This window comes from Acanthopagrus latus, chromosome 16, assembly GCF_904848185.1.
Source record: "Acanthopagrus latus isolate v.2019 chromosome 16, fAcaLat1.1, whole genome shotgun sequence".
Taxonomy (NCBI): domain Eukaryota; kingdom Metazoa; phylum Chordata; class Actinopteri; order Spariformes; family Sparidae; genus Acanthopagrus; species Acanthopagrus latus.
In genome coordinates, this window is record NC_051054.1 from 5,834,318 (window position 1) to 5,853,465 (window position 19,148).

At 42.2% G+C, this 19,148-nt stretch overlaps 1 protein-coding gene across 8 annotated transcripts in view; it reads left to right on the forward strand.

Moving 5' to 3' along the window:
- The window catches only part of smoc1 (SPARC related modular calcium binding 1), a 61,070-nt gene that overhangs the window by 514 nt on the left and 41,408 nt on the right, over positions 1-19,148 (forward strand). For 6 of the 8 annotated variants that reach the window (XM_037071621.1, XM_037071625.1, XM_037071620.1 and 3 more), the window contains exon 1: positions 8,592-8,976. The exons of 1 other annotated variant lie outside the window; for it this stretch is intronic. In XM_037071621.1, coding sequence (XP_036927516.1) covers positions 8,875-8,976 — 102 coding nt within the window. In that variant the 5' untranslated portion in view covers positions 8,592-8,874. Of the gene's footprint in view, positions 1-8,591; positions 8,977-19,148 lie in introns of those variants that run through there. One more of the 8 variants, XM_037071628.1, reaches the window with a different exon arrangement.

A 19,148-nucleotide genomic window follows, 5' to 3' on the forward strand; every position in this document is an offset into this window, starting at 1 on the left:
GCATGCAAGAAAATACAAAAAAAAATAAATCTGTGAATATATGAATATAAACCTTCAAATAGATGTTGGGTTAATCTGTCCTGGCTGGGCCATCAGAAGTCTTATCACAGCGTGTAACAGCTGCCATCTGTCAGCCTGGTGTTGTGTGAAGTTAAACACACTGTAACCACTCAGAAGAGCCACCAGAGGGCGCTGTAATATAATATATTTAATGTCCTTTGTGTAGGTAAAGGTGGATGTATTTAAGTTTGCAGTGTTGGGGAAAGTTGTGAAGTGAAACTCCAGTAGAAGTCAAGATATCTTGTATTTCTACCACACTGTTTCTTTGGTAAAAGTGAAAGTCAGAAGTAAAATTACTGAGAAATATTCAGCAGTTCAGAGTTATTTTTTATTTGATTAAAGATTAAATAAGCTCTGATACAGCATGCAATCTGCAAATGGTTAAAAGCTATCAGATCAGTGTAGTGCAGTAAAAAGTATTATATTTGCCTCGAAGGTATAGTTAGATGAAGCTTAAAGTAGTCGAATTGTAGAGAACATAATCAAGTAAAGTACCTCAAACAGTATCATAGAGTCCATTAGAGTTAAACTACAACAGGTTTTATTATTAAATGTGAGATACTGAATGTCTGTAAAGGCTGTAAATGATGTCACTCCCTTCTTGTTCACTATCTTCCTTATTTTTTTTTTTGCCCTGATCAAACAAAGACATTTAAACAAAACTATAAATTAAGCAGAAACCAGTTGGACGTTTCCTCCAAAATATTATGATTTAATAATATTTTGATCATTTTCAATAAATTGTGAGGTGAATATTGGGATAATTTGGGAGTAACTGAAAAGATACTTGAATATTTTGCTTGGTAACTTTCATTTACCATGAAATGAAGTGATGGTTCATGACCTCATGTCCTGAGAACAATATTCATGTTTCTGGTTCGATGGATTCTGGCTTTGTTCTTCTTTTTAAAACCTTTGAACAATTAGTTGTTCCCTGACTACTTCAGCTGCTTAGGTGAATCCTGCAACACCGTTTTGCTGTGAAGCTCCAGAAATGTTTTGTGGACTATGAAACTTCATCCATTTTTTTCTATCGGCTTGAGGATAAGAAGATAAAGAATGAATTTTCATTTTTCTGTGAGCTTACCCTTCAGTGAATTATTGAAAATCCGCTCTCTGAAGACAGACCGGTCTGGTTTGGTCCAGTCGGAGCGGCTGAATCGGGATTAGATAACTCTGGGTGAGAATCACAGTGATGATGACCCACTAAACTCCTGACCCGGTGTGGGGAACAGTGCGAGTTTAATTGGCCCCGCCCGTGAGCCGTATCAGGAGGACAGCGGGTAACAAGTGACAACAGGGAACGTGCTGGCTGGCTTGTTAACCGGGGGCATGGGGTCTGGAAGGGGGGCCAAAGGGGAGCGGGGCATGCTGTGGTTGCTGCACAGTTCACTGGTGCAGGGGTATGCTCGGCAGAATTTTCTTGTTTTGTTTTTGGTACTGTAGGGCATGCTCCCCACCACCAAAGCTGGACTGGGGGGTTCATCGAGAGGTGAGCTGCTCTGTGCAGTCATGGAGACCACTGCAATGCTGTGGTGGTGGAAGGCCCGGAGAACTCCGTTATCTGCTGGTTCTGTGGTGGGAACCGGTTTAGATACACCAAAACCCTGATTCAGAGCATGAGGGAATACAATCAGATTGATATTTAAAGTTGCAATATGTAAGAATTTTAGTTTAAAACATTCAAGAATGATTGTAACAATGAAAACTGACCTCCGTCGGTTTGGTTTCCAGTCGTTAGCCGCATGGCTACCTGAGCTAACTAGCTAACAGCAGCTACATTAGTTACTCTGGCGACACGCTGCCACCTATTTGTTTAAAGTACGGATGGACAGTTCTTAGATATTACATCCTTAAATTTCTATCCAGGAATTTGTCATGTGGTTCTCAATCCTGCAATGACATTTTCAAAAAGATTCAGTTTATTTGAGAGAAGAAAAATGTCCGTGCATAGAGAACCATTATAAAAGAAACATCTGTAGAGCTGCTAACAAGGTAAATTATGACTCTTTCCTTCTGATCTATAGAGGTTTTATATTTGTAATACTTTTCTTGAGTTCCTTGCACATATTCTGTGGGCCGCATAACCAGGAAGAAAACCCTGATGCTAGGAAACTTTCCGGGTGTACGCACCAGGCGGGGAAATTTCACTGGACTGAATTTGCACCATCTTCGGGTTCACTATCTCTTCCATATAAATAGTTTCTACTGTAGCCCAGAATGGACATACAAAACATTGACTGAGAGGGGTTTTTGCATTTTTAGTTACCACCATTGGCGAGGAATACTAACTCCTGCACACTGGACCTTTAACCAGAAATGTTTATACTACTGAATACATGAATATTAAAATGAAACTGATGACTAGCAGCAGTGAGACAGACAATTAAAATGCCATTAAGCGCTTAAGATAAATACGCCTGTGTGTTAATGTAGGAGAGTATTGTGCTTCTGTGTAACACACCCGAGTACAAACTGATGAACTTATGTGGAAAATCTGTTGCAGTGGGAGATCCAACAGTAAATGATTGATTAAGACGTCTTGAGTTGAAATAACAAAGCGATGCAGAATCAGTGCAGTTAACAGAATCTATGTGCCTATTTTTACTCTGGAGAAACAAATGAATCCAGCCAAGAGATTACAGACAGCGAAACTTCGGGGAACTCGGGGAACAATAACCATTTTGGCCTCATGACTCAGCAGCCTCGGCTGAGATGAATTCACCCGTTTCATTTCCCTTCAAGAGGCTGACTTCGGCTCTACATGCGCGCCGATGGATAAAGACATGGCAAAGTCTTTTACAGACCTGGAAATAAAGAGGATACAGTTGATCTCGGTGCATTTCCACCTCTCCAGAGGGCTACTGATTTTCCACATGATTATATTTTACTACTAGTGTAATGGATCGTGCCAAGAGGACACTGTCAGGGGTGTTTTAGTGGGTGTATAACGCTGTTCAGACAAGTTCAGTGAACCAAATGTGATGATACACCCTTGAAAGACTTCTCCAGTGTTATCCACGTGTAACCAAACTATTTCTGCCATTTAAAGACTAAAAAACATAAAGAATGTATAATAGATTAAAGGTTTTTTATGGCTGATAGTATCCTTTAAGATCACTCACTTCTAATATTTGGATATATACATTGGTTTCTGCCAGACATGTACGTTTTAAAACAAAAAATTTGATCAGTATAGTTCATAATAAATTCACTCAAAGCCTTGAAAGGATTTATGTATCCTCAGATTCCCTCCACAAACTGTAACTGTTCAACATAAAGCAGATGTTCTTATATTTATTCACAGAATATATGATATTCAGTTGAACTCTCCATCGACCCTATACTGTGTTCTTTCCGAGAAATGATGAAGCAAGGTGTTACTGTTACACCTTTTGTAAACCATGTGTTCTAGTTCATATCTGTGCTGCAGAACAGAACAACAACAACAACACAAAGACTGACAAATTGTGAGAAAGTTGGGAGTACTGTATATGCACTAAAATGTGTGTGAACTAGTGGCACAGTAGGCTGATGTTCTCAACAATCCCGCCTTTTTACTCGCTCTGTGGTGCACCACTCGCTGCCCTGCTGGAACTCTCTGGTCCTGTGAAGACTGAGACCTTTCGTTGCCCCCAGTTCACATTTCCAGCCTCGGTTTGCCAACAGAACGGGACACGTTTTCTGGACAGTTTCAACAACTCCCTCTTCTGACCCTTTGCTTTCTCCAGCCACCAACCCTCACCTCCCCTCCCCTCCTTTGGCTCTGTGGGATGGTACAGGGGTCCCATGCTAGTGTGGAATAGTCCCCCTCCTCAGTGGAAGGGGGGAAAAAGGTCCCAGAGACAGAGCTGTTAATTCAATCAGGAGAGCGGTATGCTCAATTAGGCATCCATAAGGGCCCTGGATGGGTCCAGGGGCCCTGTCGAGGGCAGGCAGCCCAGTCCCCGTGAGGTATTAATTGTGGATGACAGTGTGTAAACAGTGGGGTGAATAGACAGCGCAGGTGCGGGACACCCCAGTCCAGACTCAATAGCCCTTTTCACACCCTTGGCTCTCTGTTGCCACTTTCATTCTCTCACTACGTAAGAATCCCTCACATCTCTGATTAATGTCACGGATAATTCGGCTTTGTGGGCTTATTTATTTGTTGCTGTGCGTTTGCGTCACCAGGCATGCTCCTCAGTGTGTGTGTGTGTGTGTGTGTGTGTGTTTATGTGCGAGTGTGTGTTTGAAGAGGGTAATAAGAGGCCAGGTTGCTGCCGTCCAGAGCTGTCGGGCCGGCCAGCCAGCCAGCCAAAGGGGCTATACGCGGCTCCTCGTTTTCAGGAGCTAGTGAAAATTGCGGCCAGTACATGTAAAATATGTGGAATTTATGAAATGAAATCCAGATGACACTTTAAAAGGAGTAGGGGCTTTTTCTATCTGACCTCCGATTTTTTTCCGTTCAGCTCACCACCCAGCCCCCTTCACCCGGTCTGTCTGTCTTTCATTCACCGCTGTAAGTGTGTTTTCATCGTGTTTGACAGCACTAACTTTTCAAGAGTCTTCACACACGGTTAATAGAGAAGAGCAGTGGAAGAACAAGTGAAAAAAAAAGCCTCCATTGCAAGTAAAAAGGGATGTTAAAGGTGCAGAAGTATCATCACAATATGTTTAAAAAAGACAATCAAAAAGCAGAAAGTTGCAGGTTGTTTGCTGCATCAGAGCCAAAGTTGTGCATTTTTAAATTAATTAATTTTAAATTAATTATAGATTAAAAAAAAACAACAAAAGACAAAAACACTGAATAACTAATCTTGCCAATAATTGGTCGACCACTATACAGAGTATACATGTTATTGTACCATACATATAATTGACTTTTGCTTTTATTTTTGATAGGTTCATTAAGACTTTTCAAAGTACGTCTTTATATATCTTTTTCTGGGTACAACATGATATAACATTATTAACATTATATAACTGGATTATTGATAATGGTGCATAAATGTGTGATACTGAAGCTCATTACAGTGAAGATCTTCTGTTTAATCAATAACAATACAACTCTTAAAAAGGAAAGATCATGTGTTTTACATGTAAAAATCTCATAAAGCTGTAAAAACATTAATACACATAAGATGGAGCAGAAGTACCACAAATACTGTATATACATAAGTAGAGCAACTCCACAGATGGATTATTTATTATTGATGAATAAACACGTAAACAACTTTTACATACTGCAGTTTTGACCAACTTTATATTCTGTTGTTGATTATTTAACAGTTAATCATATCATATAGGAGGATCATCGGTTTTAAATATAGTAACCACTGATTATTGATTAATTATTGCGATCTGGAATATCACTATCAACTACAACCGTTAAATAAAGGTTTCTTATTTCTTTCTACAAGTCTCTCGGGACTAAATACCATAAAATAGAAGTAACTGTGAAGTTTAAAATTTGATTTTGCTGTAATAAAAGTCAGGAAACCGATTACCACAGAGTTACAGAGTAAAGTTGTAGTATTAGTAAAGAAGTTTAACAACTTAAATTATTGGTCTACTTTACTTGGTAAGTTTGAGGTAATTGGTTCCCTCAATTTATTAAAGTAAAGTCACGTCATCAGATTTGACAGTGTACTTAGTTACCACCACAGTTCATTGTGCTTCATTTCAAGTATGTCAAAGACAATTTGTGAAGTAACCACAGATGTAAAGTAAATACAGTTGAGTAATAAGAACATTTCCCTCTAAATGTTTCAGTATAAAGTTACACAAAATTGAAGTCGATCTACTCAGGTATAGTACTTTCACCTGCACCTGGTGTTCCCTGTTTACAAAGTGGAGTAAACATTATATTGGTTTAATTAAACTGATTGTGAATAAGTGCAGTTGAATTAGTGTTACCCTGTTATTAACTGAAAAAGAAACAAAAAACAGGGACAACTGACTGATTAGCGCCTCCATTAAAACTCCTTTTTACCCACAACACTCAGCATACCACATCTGAACTCTGTGTGTGTGTCTAAATTGTACTTTTGGTCCATGTGACATCATGGCTGAACATCTGTGCTAAATCCTCTCTCCTCCACCCCTCCACCCCCGGCCGTCAGATCTCTGGGTGGCCTCTGTCCTGCTCCGTCTGTTTCTGCGTCTACAGACACCTGCTAATTTTCGGCCGTATGTAGTTGGTGTAAGCCGGCAGGAGGGTGTTGGGGTGTTGGGGTGGGGGGGGGTGGACAGCGGCTGGAGGGCGTCTTTGGAAGGGCCGCTGCGGTAATTGGGAAATACATTTCCTTTCAGCGTGCCCATTCATTCCCTTTTCTGTTTTTGTTGTCAGAGGTTTTCTTTCATGCTCGGCCAAATGACAACAGAATTAAGGTGTCGAGCCATGCTTTCCCTACAACAGCTTTACACCCCAGAAAACCTCGTCCTCTTTGTTAGGGGTGTGAGGGTCGAAGCGAGAGGGAAGAGCAGATATAAACTGATCTCGTTAACATTCCAAGAGACACTCCTGTCGTCCCCCCTCCTCCTCCTCCTCCTCCTCCTCCTCTCTCTGCTCCTCATCCTCACCTCCCACAAGCATTTTCTCCACACACACCGGGACATGAGTGGACCAGGCTGGCACAGAGGGGGGGTGAGACACAGCACCAGAGCGACTGACGGCTCATGGCTCTGATAATGATACCACGCGGACGCTTTGCAGAGTCTCTACGGTGGTCCAGTAAACAAGAATCCAGATACTCTCACAGTCTTCAGGGCTCTTTTTTTTTTTTTTTTCTTTTCTCTCCCCCCTCTTTTCCCCCCTTTTTCCCTTCTCTTGCATTCGGCCTGACCCTCAAAATTCTCTCCATCCTTTCTGAGAAAACAGGCCCTTTTTTTTTTCTAAAAATAAATCATTAATGCTGACCCTAATTGTGCCAATTCCAGCAGCTCAATAGCTCTAATTACAAGGCTCTTCACTGAGCCACTCAAAAAGCCGCTGAACTGTCATCGCCAACAATTAAAAAATATCTATAGGGACAAAGACTCAGAGAAGGAGACCAAGGGAGGGAGGGGGGACTGGGGGGGTTACCCATTCCAGCAAAGGGTGACCGGATGGCCCTTTTCAGCTCTTAAAAGCCCACTTTTCTGTGGATTGAGGGGTTGCTGAACTGAAGCCGGACACCTGCACTCAACACTCGGCTTCCCTCGCTTCACCCTCTTTGGTCTCCCCACCTTCTTTTTTAACTCGCTCTCAATGGGCCACACAATTCCTCTGAAAGGGAAAAAAGACGGAGAAAGCGGGAGCACAGAGAGGGAGCGAGGACGTGGGAGCCAAAGGTTGAGAGTTTGTGGGGACGACTACAGTGTGGGACCAGATTTTATGAGCCGGTTTAGTGCTTTCTCCGTCAGGCTGGACTACAATGGAGTCTGATCGGCGCAGGGTGGTGTTCAGATCCTTTACCTGTCTAAAAGTAGCAATACTGCGATATGAACGAACTCCGTCACCCTGAAGAGGTCACTTCAGTAAGAGTGTTTGAAGCACAGTGTGCTTAAAGTAACAAAAGTAAAAGTACTTGTTACAGCCGACTGTCGGATTATTATTACTGATTACAACAATGTCTAATTACCAGATTACTGTAACTAATTTTATATACTGTTGGTTATGAAATGGAAAAGTTAAATGGCAAAGTGAGTAAAAAGGAGGTAAATTAAAAATATAAATATCAATCTATGGAAACTTTTCATAAATTCAGTAACTGCATTTTATTTACTCAGCCATTTTTGATTTTATGTTTGTTGCTGGCAGCCCGTACATGTGCATCGTTTTTAATTTACACACAAAGTTTTAGGACTGTTTATGACTGTTGAAATACATTCGAAGTGTTCCCACTGCAACCTGTCGCCCACCTTTAAATGACTCTAAGTTAATTATTTGCACAAAATGTCTTCACACTGCTTTCTTTATAGAGACCAGCTGCATAACTGAGGTTTAGTCTTTAAAAAAAAATGAGACAAATAACGAACAGTAATTAAGGCTTAAGTGGCACACACAGCTGTTTTTACCCATCAACCACTGAATCCTCATCGGTCCGGCACACACACACACACACACACACACACACACACACACACACACACACACACACACACACACACACAGGCTGACCCCCTGCAGTGCTTGTGACAGCTATTGACTCCCCTCAAAAGATGTTTTCCATTGTAGACCAAGTACACAGGCTAAATGTCACGGCAGCAGGATACTCGGCTATCACCGAGCATTATGTGCCTCTGAATGGGGACGAGAACCTAAAATCTGACTTCACAATCACTCAGCCATTGTCCTGGTTCTCAAAGACCGAGTAGCTTCCCTGCAGCTGCTGAGTCCGACTGGCCACAGCAGCTTCTTCTTCTCCTCCTCCTCCGTGGAGAGTCGGTCTGGCACTGGGCGTGGCTTCCTGAGCCATCCCTCGCCGCTCATTGGTCAGTCGCGGTGTCGGTCGGTGCTCACGCTCCCTCCTTTGCTTTTAAATGAAGTTGCAATGGATACAGGCGCGACTCAACCTGTGAAAGCCGCGATGAACAGCTGATCCTCCCGCAGTGGATAAAAAAAAAAGAACCCAGTCGCCATGGTCATGATTTCTCATCCTACGCGTGGCACTATGTGAACAGTTATTGGAGAAGTAGACTGAGGAAAACAACTTTTTCTTTTTTGGAGTTCTGATTATTATTTTTTTGGACCTGTTGATCATCAGTGTGACACCCGGACACACACACACACACACACACACACACACGTCTACCTGCCGCTCCCTGCGCTGCGCTCACCGACCACCAATTATGTTATTGTCAAGTTTTCTTCTTTTCTTTTCTCACTTTTTGGCGCCGCTGTTTCTCTGTTACTTGCCGCAAGTGACCGCACAGAAGCCGGGCTCATCACGGGTGAGTGACTTTACCTGTGTGCCTGCTGGTCCACACCTTGTTGTTAGATACAAGATGATACTTGGATTTATCGCGAGAAATACCATTTGCCAAAGGTATTAGTGTGCCAAATCATGCTGCGTAAAAGTAGCGCGTAATTAGAAATATTTAAACTTCCGCCTATGATAGTGTGACAGAAACTTATAGAAGAGTAACACGTGGATATGACATTTATATATATTATTGGAAATATAGTGTGTCATGTTTCATTAGACTATTCTTAGCTGTGGTTTTGTCCAGGTCATGCGTAAAACCAGTCAAATCTTTTCTCTTTTTTTTTGAGTCAAATTCAAGGACTTTCCAAACTCAAACTCAAGGGCTCAAAAGTAACATGAGACATGAATAAATTCGGCTTATATACAAATGATATATCTCATTTTATTACTGGTAGATAGTCATGTAAAGCATGCTGCTGCTGCTATAAGGAATGCAAGATGAGCAATATTTACTTTTCAGCTTGTTCATAGCTTTAAGAGAGAGGCAGAAAGGCAGATATTGAATTAATTTGGAAAGAAATGTTTGTTTCTTAAGCACATCCAGTTATCAGCCTTCTAGGAAATGACATTTTGGCTCATGGCTGTAATTTTGAGACTTTGTTCCCTAAAACCTTTAGTCATTAGAGAAAGAAATTCTCCATCCAGGTGCGTTAGCAAAGGTCAGACCCGCCAAAAATCACAATCTGTGTACTCGACTTGTGATGTTGTTATCATTGACTGTTTTCAAGGACATTGAATGTACAGGAAAGTAACCCTGGTCCTGTATTTCCTTCACCACGGCATCCCTGCTCTTGTCCCTCTACTCTTCGCTGTAATGTCTGTCCAGCTCTTTCTTAACCTCCGTGTCTCTCACACACCAGGCAGAGATGGCACTAAGTGGCCGGGAACAGCATTGTTTCACAGATGCAGTGTAATATTTGTGGTCAGAGAGGAGAAGGTGGGGGGGGGGTTCCACATATTGGAACAATTTCACAACATCTTTGAATGCCCCCCCCAACACAAGACACTGTGGTCAGGATCGCTGTGTGGAAAGAGTCACAGTGATTTTATACTTTGCGTAATCGCTTCTTTGTTACTTTATAATTGTTTTCCTACTGGAAGGGAAATGACAAATCCAGGCTGAGTGTGGGCATTTTTACTGTCACACAACTTGAGCGTGGTGTTTGTTATATTTGAGATCTGTGGTAACCCGTATAGGATAATACAACAAGTGTTAGGAAATCAGACCAAAGCTGGACTTCTTCTATGATGACCTGAGCCGTCTTGCTGTGGTGAAGATTTTCTCCCTGTTCCAGCTTTGTTTAAATGATTTCATGCTCCTCTGCAGTCCGAGAAACTCTATCGCCCTCGGCCTTAGGAAACCCTCTCAAAACCACGCTGGATGAACTCCAAAATGCAGGGTGATGTCAATTTGAACTAATTCAAGGTTCTGTGAGCAGTTGGAGCATCTCTGTGGCATTAAAGTGACATTATTTTGTGCGATGTGCGTGTTATTTTGGTGCTCGTTGCCGTTTCTGAGTGCAGCACAACTGCCATGAATACAAATCCAAGGTTTCTGTAACATTTTGTAAGAAGCAACGTAACGCTACGTGCTAACTACAACCAAACCTCGGCACTTTGTAACAAACTTTGTATGTCTTGAAAAGTTATGTCATGCATGCTCGGGCAGTTTGCACTAGCACTGCACACAACTCACGACAGTAAAAGCATGCTAAGCTAAGGTAGCAATAACACCCGCTCCCAACAAGCTACCAGATAAATCTCGGTTGAAATCGGCTGACTTATGATCAAAACTTAGCGAGACCACAAATTTGGCATCGCAGCCGAACATCAAGCAAGTGCAGCAACACAAGACCTTTAAATTTGTGAACAACGGATAAGTTAAAACTGGATTGTTAAGGCACAAAAACCACTTGGTTGGCGTTTGGAAACCATCATGGTTCAGCATAAAATACCTCTTTTGATTGCCACAATCATGGACGGCGATGGTCCGACTTCCTGTGAAAAATGGCCAGTTTGTGTCACGCTGGAAATGTCCGCAAGTCTCCTTAAAAATATCAAGTGGTGTGGCTCAAACTTGGCAGCATCATTGGCTTCCTGATGGGAACGTCAACTAATGAGCATTTAATGTGAACGTGACATGCTACGTTTCGTTTACTTGGACGACCTTGGATGTAGCTGCGGTTTGCAGAAATGTTAAATGCTAACATCATATCTTGGTGACTGGCAAAGATGGCTCATGACTACAAAAAGCCGTTCCAAGACTCCCGCCAGCCTCTTCTTGTCTTCTTCGCCTCCTCCTTCAACATCCTGTTCACTTCTTGTCATGACTTCTGCTGCCCGCTCACTGAACCCTGCACCTCGAATCCCACTCGTACCTGGTGGTGCTCCGAGCAGAGTCAGCTAACTTGCAGCTAGCGTCAGCAGCAGTTCCAGGTTGCTTTCAGGAAACTCAGGCATTGGAGGCAAAACTTGAAAACATTTTCTCCATAAAATATCAGCCAGTTTCAACAAAATCACTGATAGTTGGTGCTGCGTGGGAAATTATGCCGTAAACTGTGATGCATTGTTGCATAGCGCAGAAACAAGCGACTGTGGGGGCGGAGTGACTGAGACACCATTCATCCTGTTTCAAGTCACTGTAATATTAACATGATTTTGACTTCTCCCTCTGCCTGGGCCTGTATCGGGCAGCGATGTTGGGTTAATCACACTCGGCCTTCTGCACACCCCCGCTCACACCACAGCAGATACTTTGAACATTGCTCACAGCTGCCGTAATACCAGAATTCACACCCCCACTTTCCACAGCGATATCAGGGGCGAAAGCCTGAGCTCACTTCACCGCATAGCACTGCTGCTTTCTCATTTCCCCCGAGGCTTTTATGATGCAATACGTCCACACGTCCAACATTTCTCACAACTGGGGCATACGAGTCGTCTGGACAATGACGAAGCTTTTCTTGTCTTGTTGTTCCTGCTGTTCAGCTCAGTCTGTTCTGCAGACACCCTCCTCATTCTTGAGAGATGTCGCCTTTTATTGTTGAGCTGGTTGTAAGCGGGAGGCCAGCTCCACTCAGATGATACATTAAGGATGACGATCAAACATGTTCCTATGATGGTGGAACGCTATCTTTCCATCTTTATGATCTTCCTTTTTTCTTTTTTTTTTTTTTACAGTCTAAGAGGATTAAGCTCACATCTAATTGCTGATCTTAATGACTACAACAAGACATTTTGCAGGTTTTCTGGTCCTCAGCAACAGGAACGATCTGTCTAACGAGGCAGGTGGTGGCCAGGCACTCACAGATCTGTTTCCAGGGGGGGGATGTATTCAGAAATTAGGGCTAACAAATGACGATGCCCTCCACCATATCCCTAATCCCCTTTCATCAAATCAACTTGTTAGTGCCAGGGATGAGATGCGATGAGCAGCCGACCTGCATACTTTGATGACAGCATCAGTGTAGACTCATAAACTCATTGGAAAACAAATATAAACAGGCCGGGCCTGAGCGGCGAAGCAGCCAAGACTGCATACCTTGCAGCTTGGGAAAATAGAGCTTTGGTTCAAAAGGAGGAAAAAGGCTTTTTTATTGGTGTGAGGTAGATCACAGCCACGGTGCAGGTGTGAGTGGTCTGCACGTGTTGATGCATGAAACGTATGGATGCAGGTGCCTGTGTGCGATTCATGTACGGTCAGCTAATGATCCTTAATTACACTTACAGTGCGCAAAGGAATGAAGGTCCTGGACTGGACTATTTTCTAATGAGAGAAAATAATTTGAAAACAACAGCTTGATTGTGATTCTTTACTAAAAGAAACATATTGGAGAGGAGGTTGAGATTGTATCGCTTACTCTTTTCCTTGGGGTCTCGGCACACCAGGATGGTGGTCGCCGATGGTTGGCGAGCGTTTGTGGCCCTAATTTTAGCTTTGTGTCCTGCATCATTGACCATTGCCATTAGCTGGACCTTGTCGGTTGCTTTTAAGCCAACTGAGCCCACTGAAACTACACCAATCGCCAGTCTGTCGCTTAAGTATCCTTCATTTCACCCATCTAGCGTGGTTTCTCCTCATTTTTGGACTAAACCTTGTTGCCAGTGTTTTTTGCAACTATATTAGAAGTAGCTATATTATTGAGAGTGTTATTAAAGTGAATGTTGTGCATTAACATAACAACAGTTTGCATATCCGCAGTCAGTCGTAAGGTTCACCTTTTTGAATGTCAAAGAAAGACTATCGCCACCTGGTGGCAAGAAAAGTTATTTCTTTTCTTGCAGGTGCAAAACCAGCACACACTCATAATATAACTGGTCGATTGTCAGCATCTCCAAAAATGACACATCTCACCATCAAACAACAGACAAAAGCACCAGATCCTGGTTATCTTGAGGCACACAAAATACTTGGTTAGGTTTAGGAAAACATTAAGGTCTGGGTTAAAATCATTACATTTTTTAACATACCTACCTTACCTACGTATGTTACTTTACATTATGTGAGAGATGTAACTACATTACGTTAGAACTCACTTACTGCAGCCTCTTGAAGTTCTGTGCTTGTTTAAGCAAGTAAAGCAACACCAACAAAAATCGTTGATGCTAGTTCTTTGGTGTTTCTAGGTAATTGTACTGAGAAGAAACAAGTGAAAGCAACAAGTTAAACTCTATTATGTCGCAGGGCGTTTGGGGAAATGAAAGAAATCAGAAAATGAAGATGAAGATTTAGACAAAGACGGTCCGACACCAAAGTAAACAGCAAAACAATGGGCAGAGCAACGGACTGGAGATTTAGTATCTAACTGTGCTGGACTGATAATTTTAAGCAACACAATAAACTGGTGAACTCTGCAGACAGGCTGGACAGCAGCGACATGAAACAATGATGAGGAAATGCAACAAATGGACCGGACTTTTAAGGAATCCGAACCATTCCTGCAATGTGCGGGGAATGTGTTTGTCAGTGACCGGACAGCTGTTCAAATGAGAGCGCTCTAAACCAACTTAGATATAGTCAGGCGCTAAAAGTGAAGATGTTCAGGGTAACACACAGAGAAGTCAGTGTGGAAAGCCAACGACAAACAAACAAACAAACAAACCATCTTGAATCGATAAGTTGAAAATCACTGTCTGAGGGGAAACATGTTCAAAGCAAATTTAGAAAGATGTTCTCAGATTTTATCACGACGAGAGCATCTGGACTTCTCTGTAATCAATACCGTTCCAAGAGAAGTGCGGGATTTTGGCAAAAGTTGTTTTACTGTGAGTGAAAACAGAATTACTGATGCACATGGAATAATATGTACTTTAGAGCGTAGACTCTCAATCAAATAACTTTTGACAGCTTTTATGCAAATCAGCGATGGATCGAAGAAAGAGAAAAAAATAAATAAACCAACTGGTTGATATGAAATTCCACACTGTGTTAGAGCTGGACCGTTTGTGTGTGCAGTTAAGTGAAATGAAGCCTTTTCTTAAAAAGGCTGTTTTACCTTTTACATTGTATTTTGTGGACAATATTGTGAAACGAAGAGAACGAGAGATACAATAGGAAAGTTTTCCCCTGACCATCAAATCACTGGGATGCGTAGAAGACGAGTTGATGACCGTAATCACGCAGACGTGCAATTCTCAATTTAGTCTTTATGGGGGAAAAAACATTCTTGGCACAGTGATAAGGTCATAGTTTGGCAACACAGTGTCTTCTATGAAGAGAAGTCATGAAATACAAACCTTTCAGATTAACGTTGTCCTGACTTTTCGTTTCAGCAGCCGTTTCTGATTAAGCACGCAGAGGAAAATCCCTTAAAACAGTTATTGGTGACGAAGGTTTGTGGTTTGGGGTTGTTTTGTTGTTTGGTGGTGCGAGTTTGAAGACTCGTACACCATACATATGCATGATTTTGTTGTTCCTAGAACAATGAATGGATGGAAACAGCTCAGAAGGATCCTTCTTTTGGGGATCATTGATGCGATCAACCACCTTCCTGTTGCATTATACATTACTGTACAAGCATGTAGTGTGATGGTGTAAAATACAGCTTAAAGGGGGAAGTGGAATACATTTAATGCGATTGTAGAGGATCAGATGCTGTAGAGTAGCAAAATTAAGAAACTTAAATCCCCCTTCCAGTCAGCTTTTCTTCCTAACGGTCAGCATTGTCCCTCAAATGGAGAATGGGGGACGCGATCTCAAAGGTTGTGTCGAGATTTAATATAATGTCCTTGGTAAAAACTCCAGTCAGCTAAGAGGGCCACTTAGCTCAACGGCTAACAGAAGCTAGTCCCGACAGTGAGGGTTACAATGAGCCGCCTGTAGTTTTGGAGCGACCTTTGAAATCTTGCAATTTTCTGCCAAAACCCAAAAGTGTAAGACGAGTTTCATTACAGTTATTGGTAAATGCCCAGAGGGTGAATCCCGCTGACTTCCCTGGTGATCCCCTAAATTCTTCTGTAGCGTCAACATGAGGTTGACATTTGTGGTTCAGAGTAAAATGTTTTGACAACTGCTTCATGAAATACCACCAAGTTTAGAGCAGACACTCGTTGTGTTCGTGGAAATGTTTGGTTTTCTTTGCCTGACAGAACCGCTGCAGTGTGGTTTAACACTCGTAGTATCACATGTCGGCCCCGGCGTCTCACAATCATACAGGGACAAATCATACGACAGAAATAAAATCTCATCTATTCTGAGAGAGTTGTAAAGGGGCGTCCAGGAAAATGTGAGAAATCTAACTGAATTACAATAAATGAGACACGTTGAAGGAAACAGGGCAAGCTAAAGAAATTAAATGACAGCTTTAAAGTCCAAAAACAACTGATGAATTCCACTAAATGTCAAGAAATGTCTTCCACTGAAAACTTCAGGTTCACAAGCCAAAGCCTGACATGACTGCACTAGACACCTAGGCTCCACTTGTATTCCACAGGACACTGACAGACGGCTGTAAGGGTGACTCCACCAGCGACCAATCCAATTGCTTGCACATGTCGATCCCCTCCGATAGCTGCGTAATCAGCAAACGGCATTTCATGCTCAATTTCGGGGCTTTCTAATCAGTGTAATGAAACGCAGTCCAGGTCCGGCTCTGTGATTTCAGGCCAGGGAGCTCCACGCACGGATCGTCGCCGCCTCGCCCTCTCCGCAGATCCTCCCGATAGTTGTGGTTTTATGGGCAGCTTTTGCATTCTGCGTAATTGTCCGGTCCACTATGGGAACTTTGCTTTATGTGTTAGCGGCATGCACCGGGCTCTCGCTGGAGAGGAATTCTGCCTGTTGAAAGAGTTACGGCTCTCTGTAATCCTTCAGATCATCGGGACGGCAGAAACACTTCCTCTTCCCCGTCAGACCAGCTCAGCAGATTAGCCTCCGCTGTGCCACATATTTAATCGTTTCCTTTGATATGAGCGAGTGTGTGGTCTCAGCTTCAGTATGCAATCTATTATAATGTGCGATGGACATGCACACACACTTGCAGACACACACTTCCACACACTTCCTGGGAACAGCAGAGACAGCTGACTGTTCTGTAGCCAGGATGTAGCATTAGTGACAAACAAGGAATGTTGTTAATCAGATTTAGAGCCATTTCCGATAAAGGAAGAACACCTCCCACCTCTCCTTTACTCGCACTTTCATTCTGATTCCTTTACACCACTTCAAAAGAAACATTAGGAAGTCTTCCTTTCCGCTAATCTTTCATTTGATCTCCTGACCATCATGTAAAGAGGAAATCTGATTTAAGCATTGTGTGAAATTGTTTTTCCAGCGACGCTTTGTCAGATATATTAAATCTACTGGACTTTATAACCATAACAGTAGATTAAGGCTGATTAGAATCAACGATTTTTCATGAGCAATGAATCACGAGTAAAATCAGAGAATTATATCCATACGCTGCACTTCTCCTCAGTGTTATGTGGTGATTTAGTGTCTCTCAGCTCATTGTTTTGGCGCTTGCTTCAGTTTCTCTGCTCTCTCAGCAGGTTAATGCCACCAGCCCGGCAGACGCACACAGTTAGCGTATGGCTGGTGAACATAGTTGACTATTAAGCAGCTAAAGAGCCAGATATATGCTTTTGATTTTCGTTCACTATGAGACAGAAACGTGAATCCAAGTAAATCTATTATGTGTAAATAAGCAAATATTTGATGTCACATATCCCATATCATCTCAGTGATTTTACGAATCCGTAAATCCGTGTCCGTGTCTGTACTGCAGGTTTTCATAAGAATGGTGCAAACCAAGAAACGGCCCGTCAGTTATTCCTCACTGCTGTGTGCTTTGTGCTACTCAGTTAGCAGCTGAACGACAGTCAGTGTGCATTGTTTTTGTCATTGCTAACCTTAGCCAGCTTCCTCATTTCATACTCGCACATAAGTGCTCACTACTTAAGTGTCAAGCTTGCATATTTGCACATGTGGGAAATTCTGTCCACGCTTTTTTTTTCAGATGTTGTTCGACTAGCTCGCTATTAGCTGGCAAGTATGTAGACAGAAAACTTCTCCGATCTCCTGCTACTGGCTGATTTAAACTATTCAACAGAAACCTTTTTTTTGTTTGATGTCCAGTTCTTTTCTGCATAGATTCAGCCCACTGACAGAGATGAATGAAAACCAAGGGTTATTACTTCTAATGTCAGGGATTGAGCACTACTGTGTCAGCTTTAAAACTACTTATCTAAAACTTTATCCATCTAAACATTATAGTAATTAAATAAAGAAGTCAAATTTAAAGGAGTAATGGAGTAGCTGGCTAAACTTGAATGTTTTTAAGCCCAATCCCACCCTCCTGCTGTGAGCGGCACACACACTTTGCACCTCCTGTGTGAAAGTTGTCCGGCTCCTTTGGTGAGCTCACATATCAGAGCTGTGTTTTAAGGATTTTAAAGGGTTACTTTGAAAATGCTAAATTACAGGTTTCCTTTAAAAGACAAAACCCAATTAGAAATTTAAAAGGGAATGAGCGGGGGAGGAGAAGAAGGCTGCATTCCTTTTTATTTTCTCCACTTTTTTTATAACACGGTTAAGTGGAGTGTGTTAATTAAAACAGCATGAGTGATGGCATTCGCTTTACAGATTTCCTGAAAGCTAAATGCTAATTATCGGACAAAAGTGATTACCTCGGCCCGTTAAAAGCATACAACAGTACACAATTAGCCCACGACTTTGGTGGACAACTCTCATTTGCTTGTTACCTCTGTGGTCGGCGCACTTTTATTCCCCCTTTTTCTCCATTTGACTAATCCACTTGTTAGCTAGTGAGGGAATTTGCCAAAAGCACCCAGTGATTAATGACACAAGGCGGCATGATGGCTTACATATATTTATTAATGTATGTGTTGGTGTTGTTGCATTGTTTGTTGTTGTTGTTGTTGTTGTTGTGCCCAAAGGGGATTATGAGCCCATCACACGTATGCATGGAGCTGGCACACACACACACACACACACACACACACACACTGATGAAGCCCGTCTTGTAATGATCCTCCATCTGTGCATGCGAAGACCTTTTCCTCAGCAGCAGTGATGTCATTCATGTCAAGGTGCATGTTCCCGTTAGTTAAACAGAACAGACATTTTTCTTTCCACTTCACAGGATCTGATTTAATCATCCCCTGTGATATCGAGTCAGGGTAAGAGCTCCAGTCCACTCTTGTTCGAGCAAAGTGGAGGTCGTTATCATTGACGTGCGCCTCTCCGACTTATGATTTTGGACTAAGTGTAGTTTTTCATGATGAAAGAACAGGATCTTTATAACACGTTACGTTACGTAAAGTACATTTTAAACTGTAACCATTTGGAATACAGACATGGGTTTGGGCTCTTTTGAAAGGTCAGAAGCTCTGTAAGAACTCAAGTAAGAACAATGCAAATACAAATTGTGATGTGTTTGTTATTACCAGGCAACGGCCGGTCAACTCTGACCTGTTGACTGACACCTCATTTGAGCAGTTTGGTGCTTATATGCCCGGCATGTGGCCTGCAACAGCCAACAAGTGATTTCTTAGATAGGAGACCCTTCTCTCTTAAGCCATGCCAGTCTCCGGATGATGCCTATCATGTAGCTAATGAGATTTCATATCTGTGAATATATAATTTAAATTATGTGAACCAATTTCGGTTGTATATTG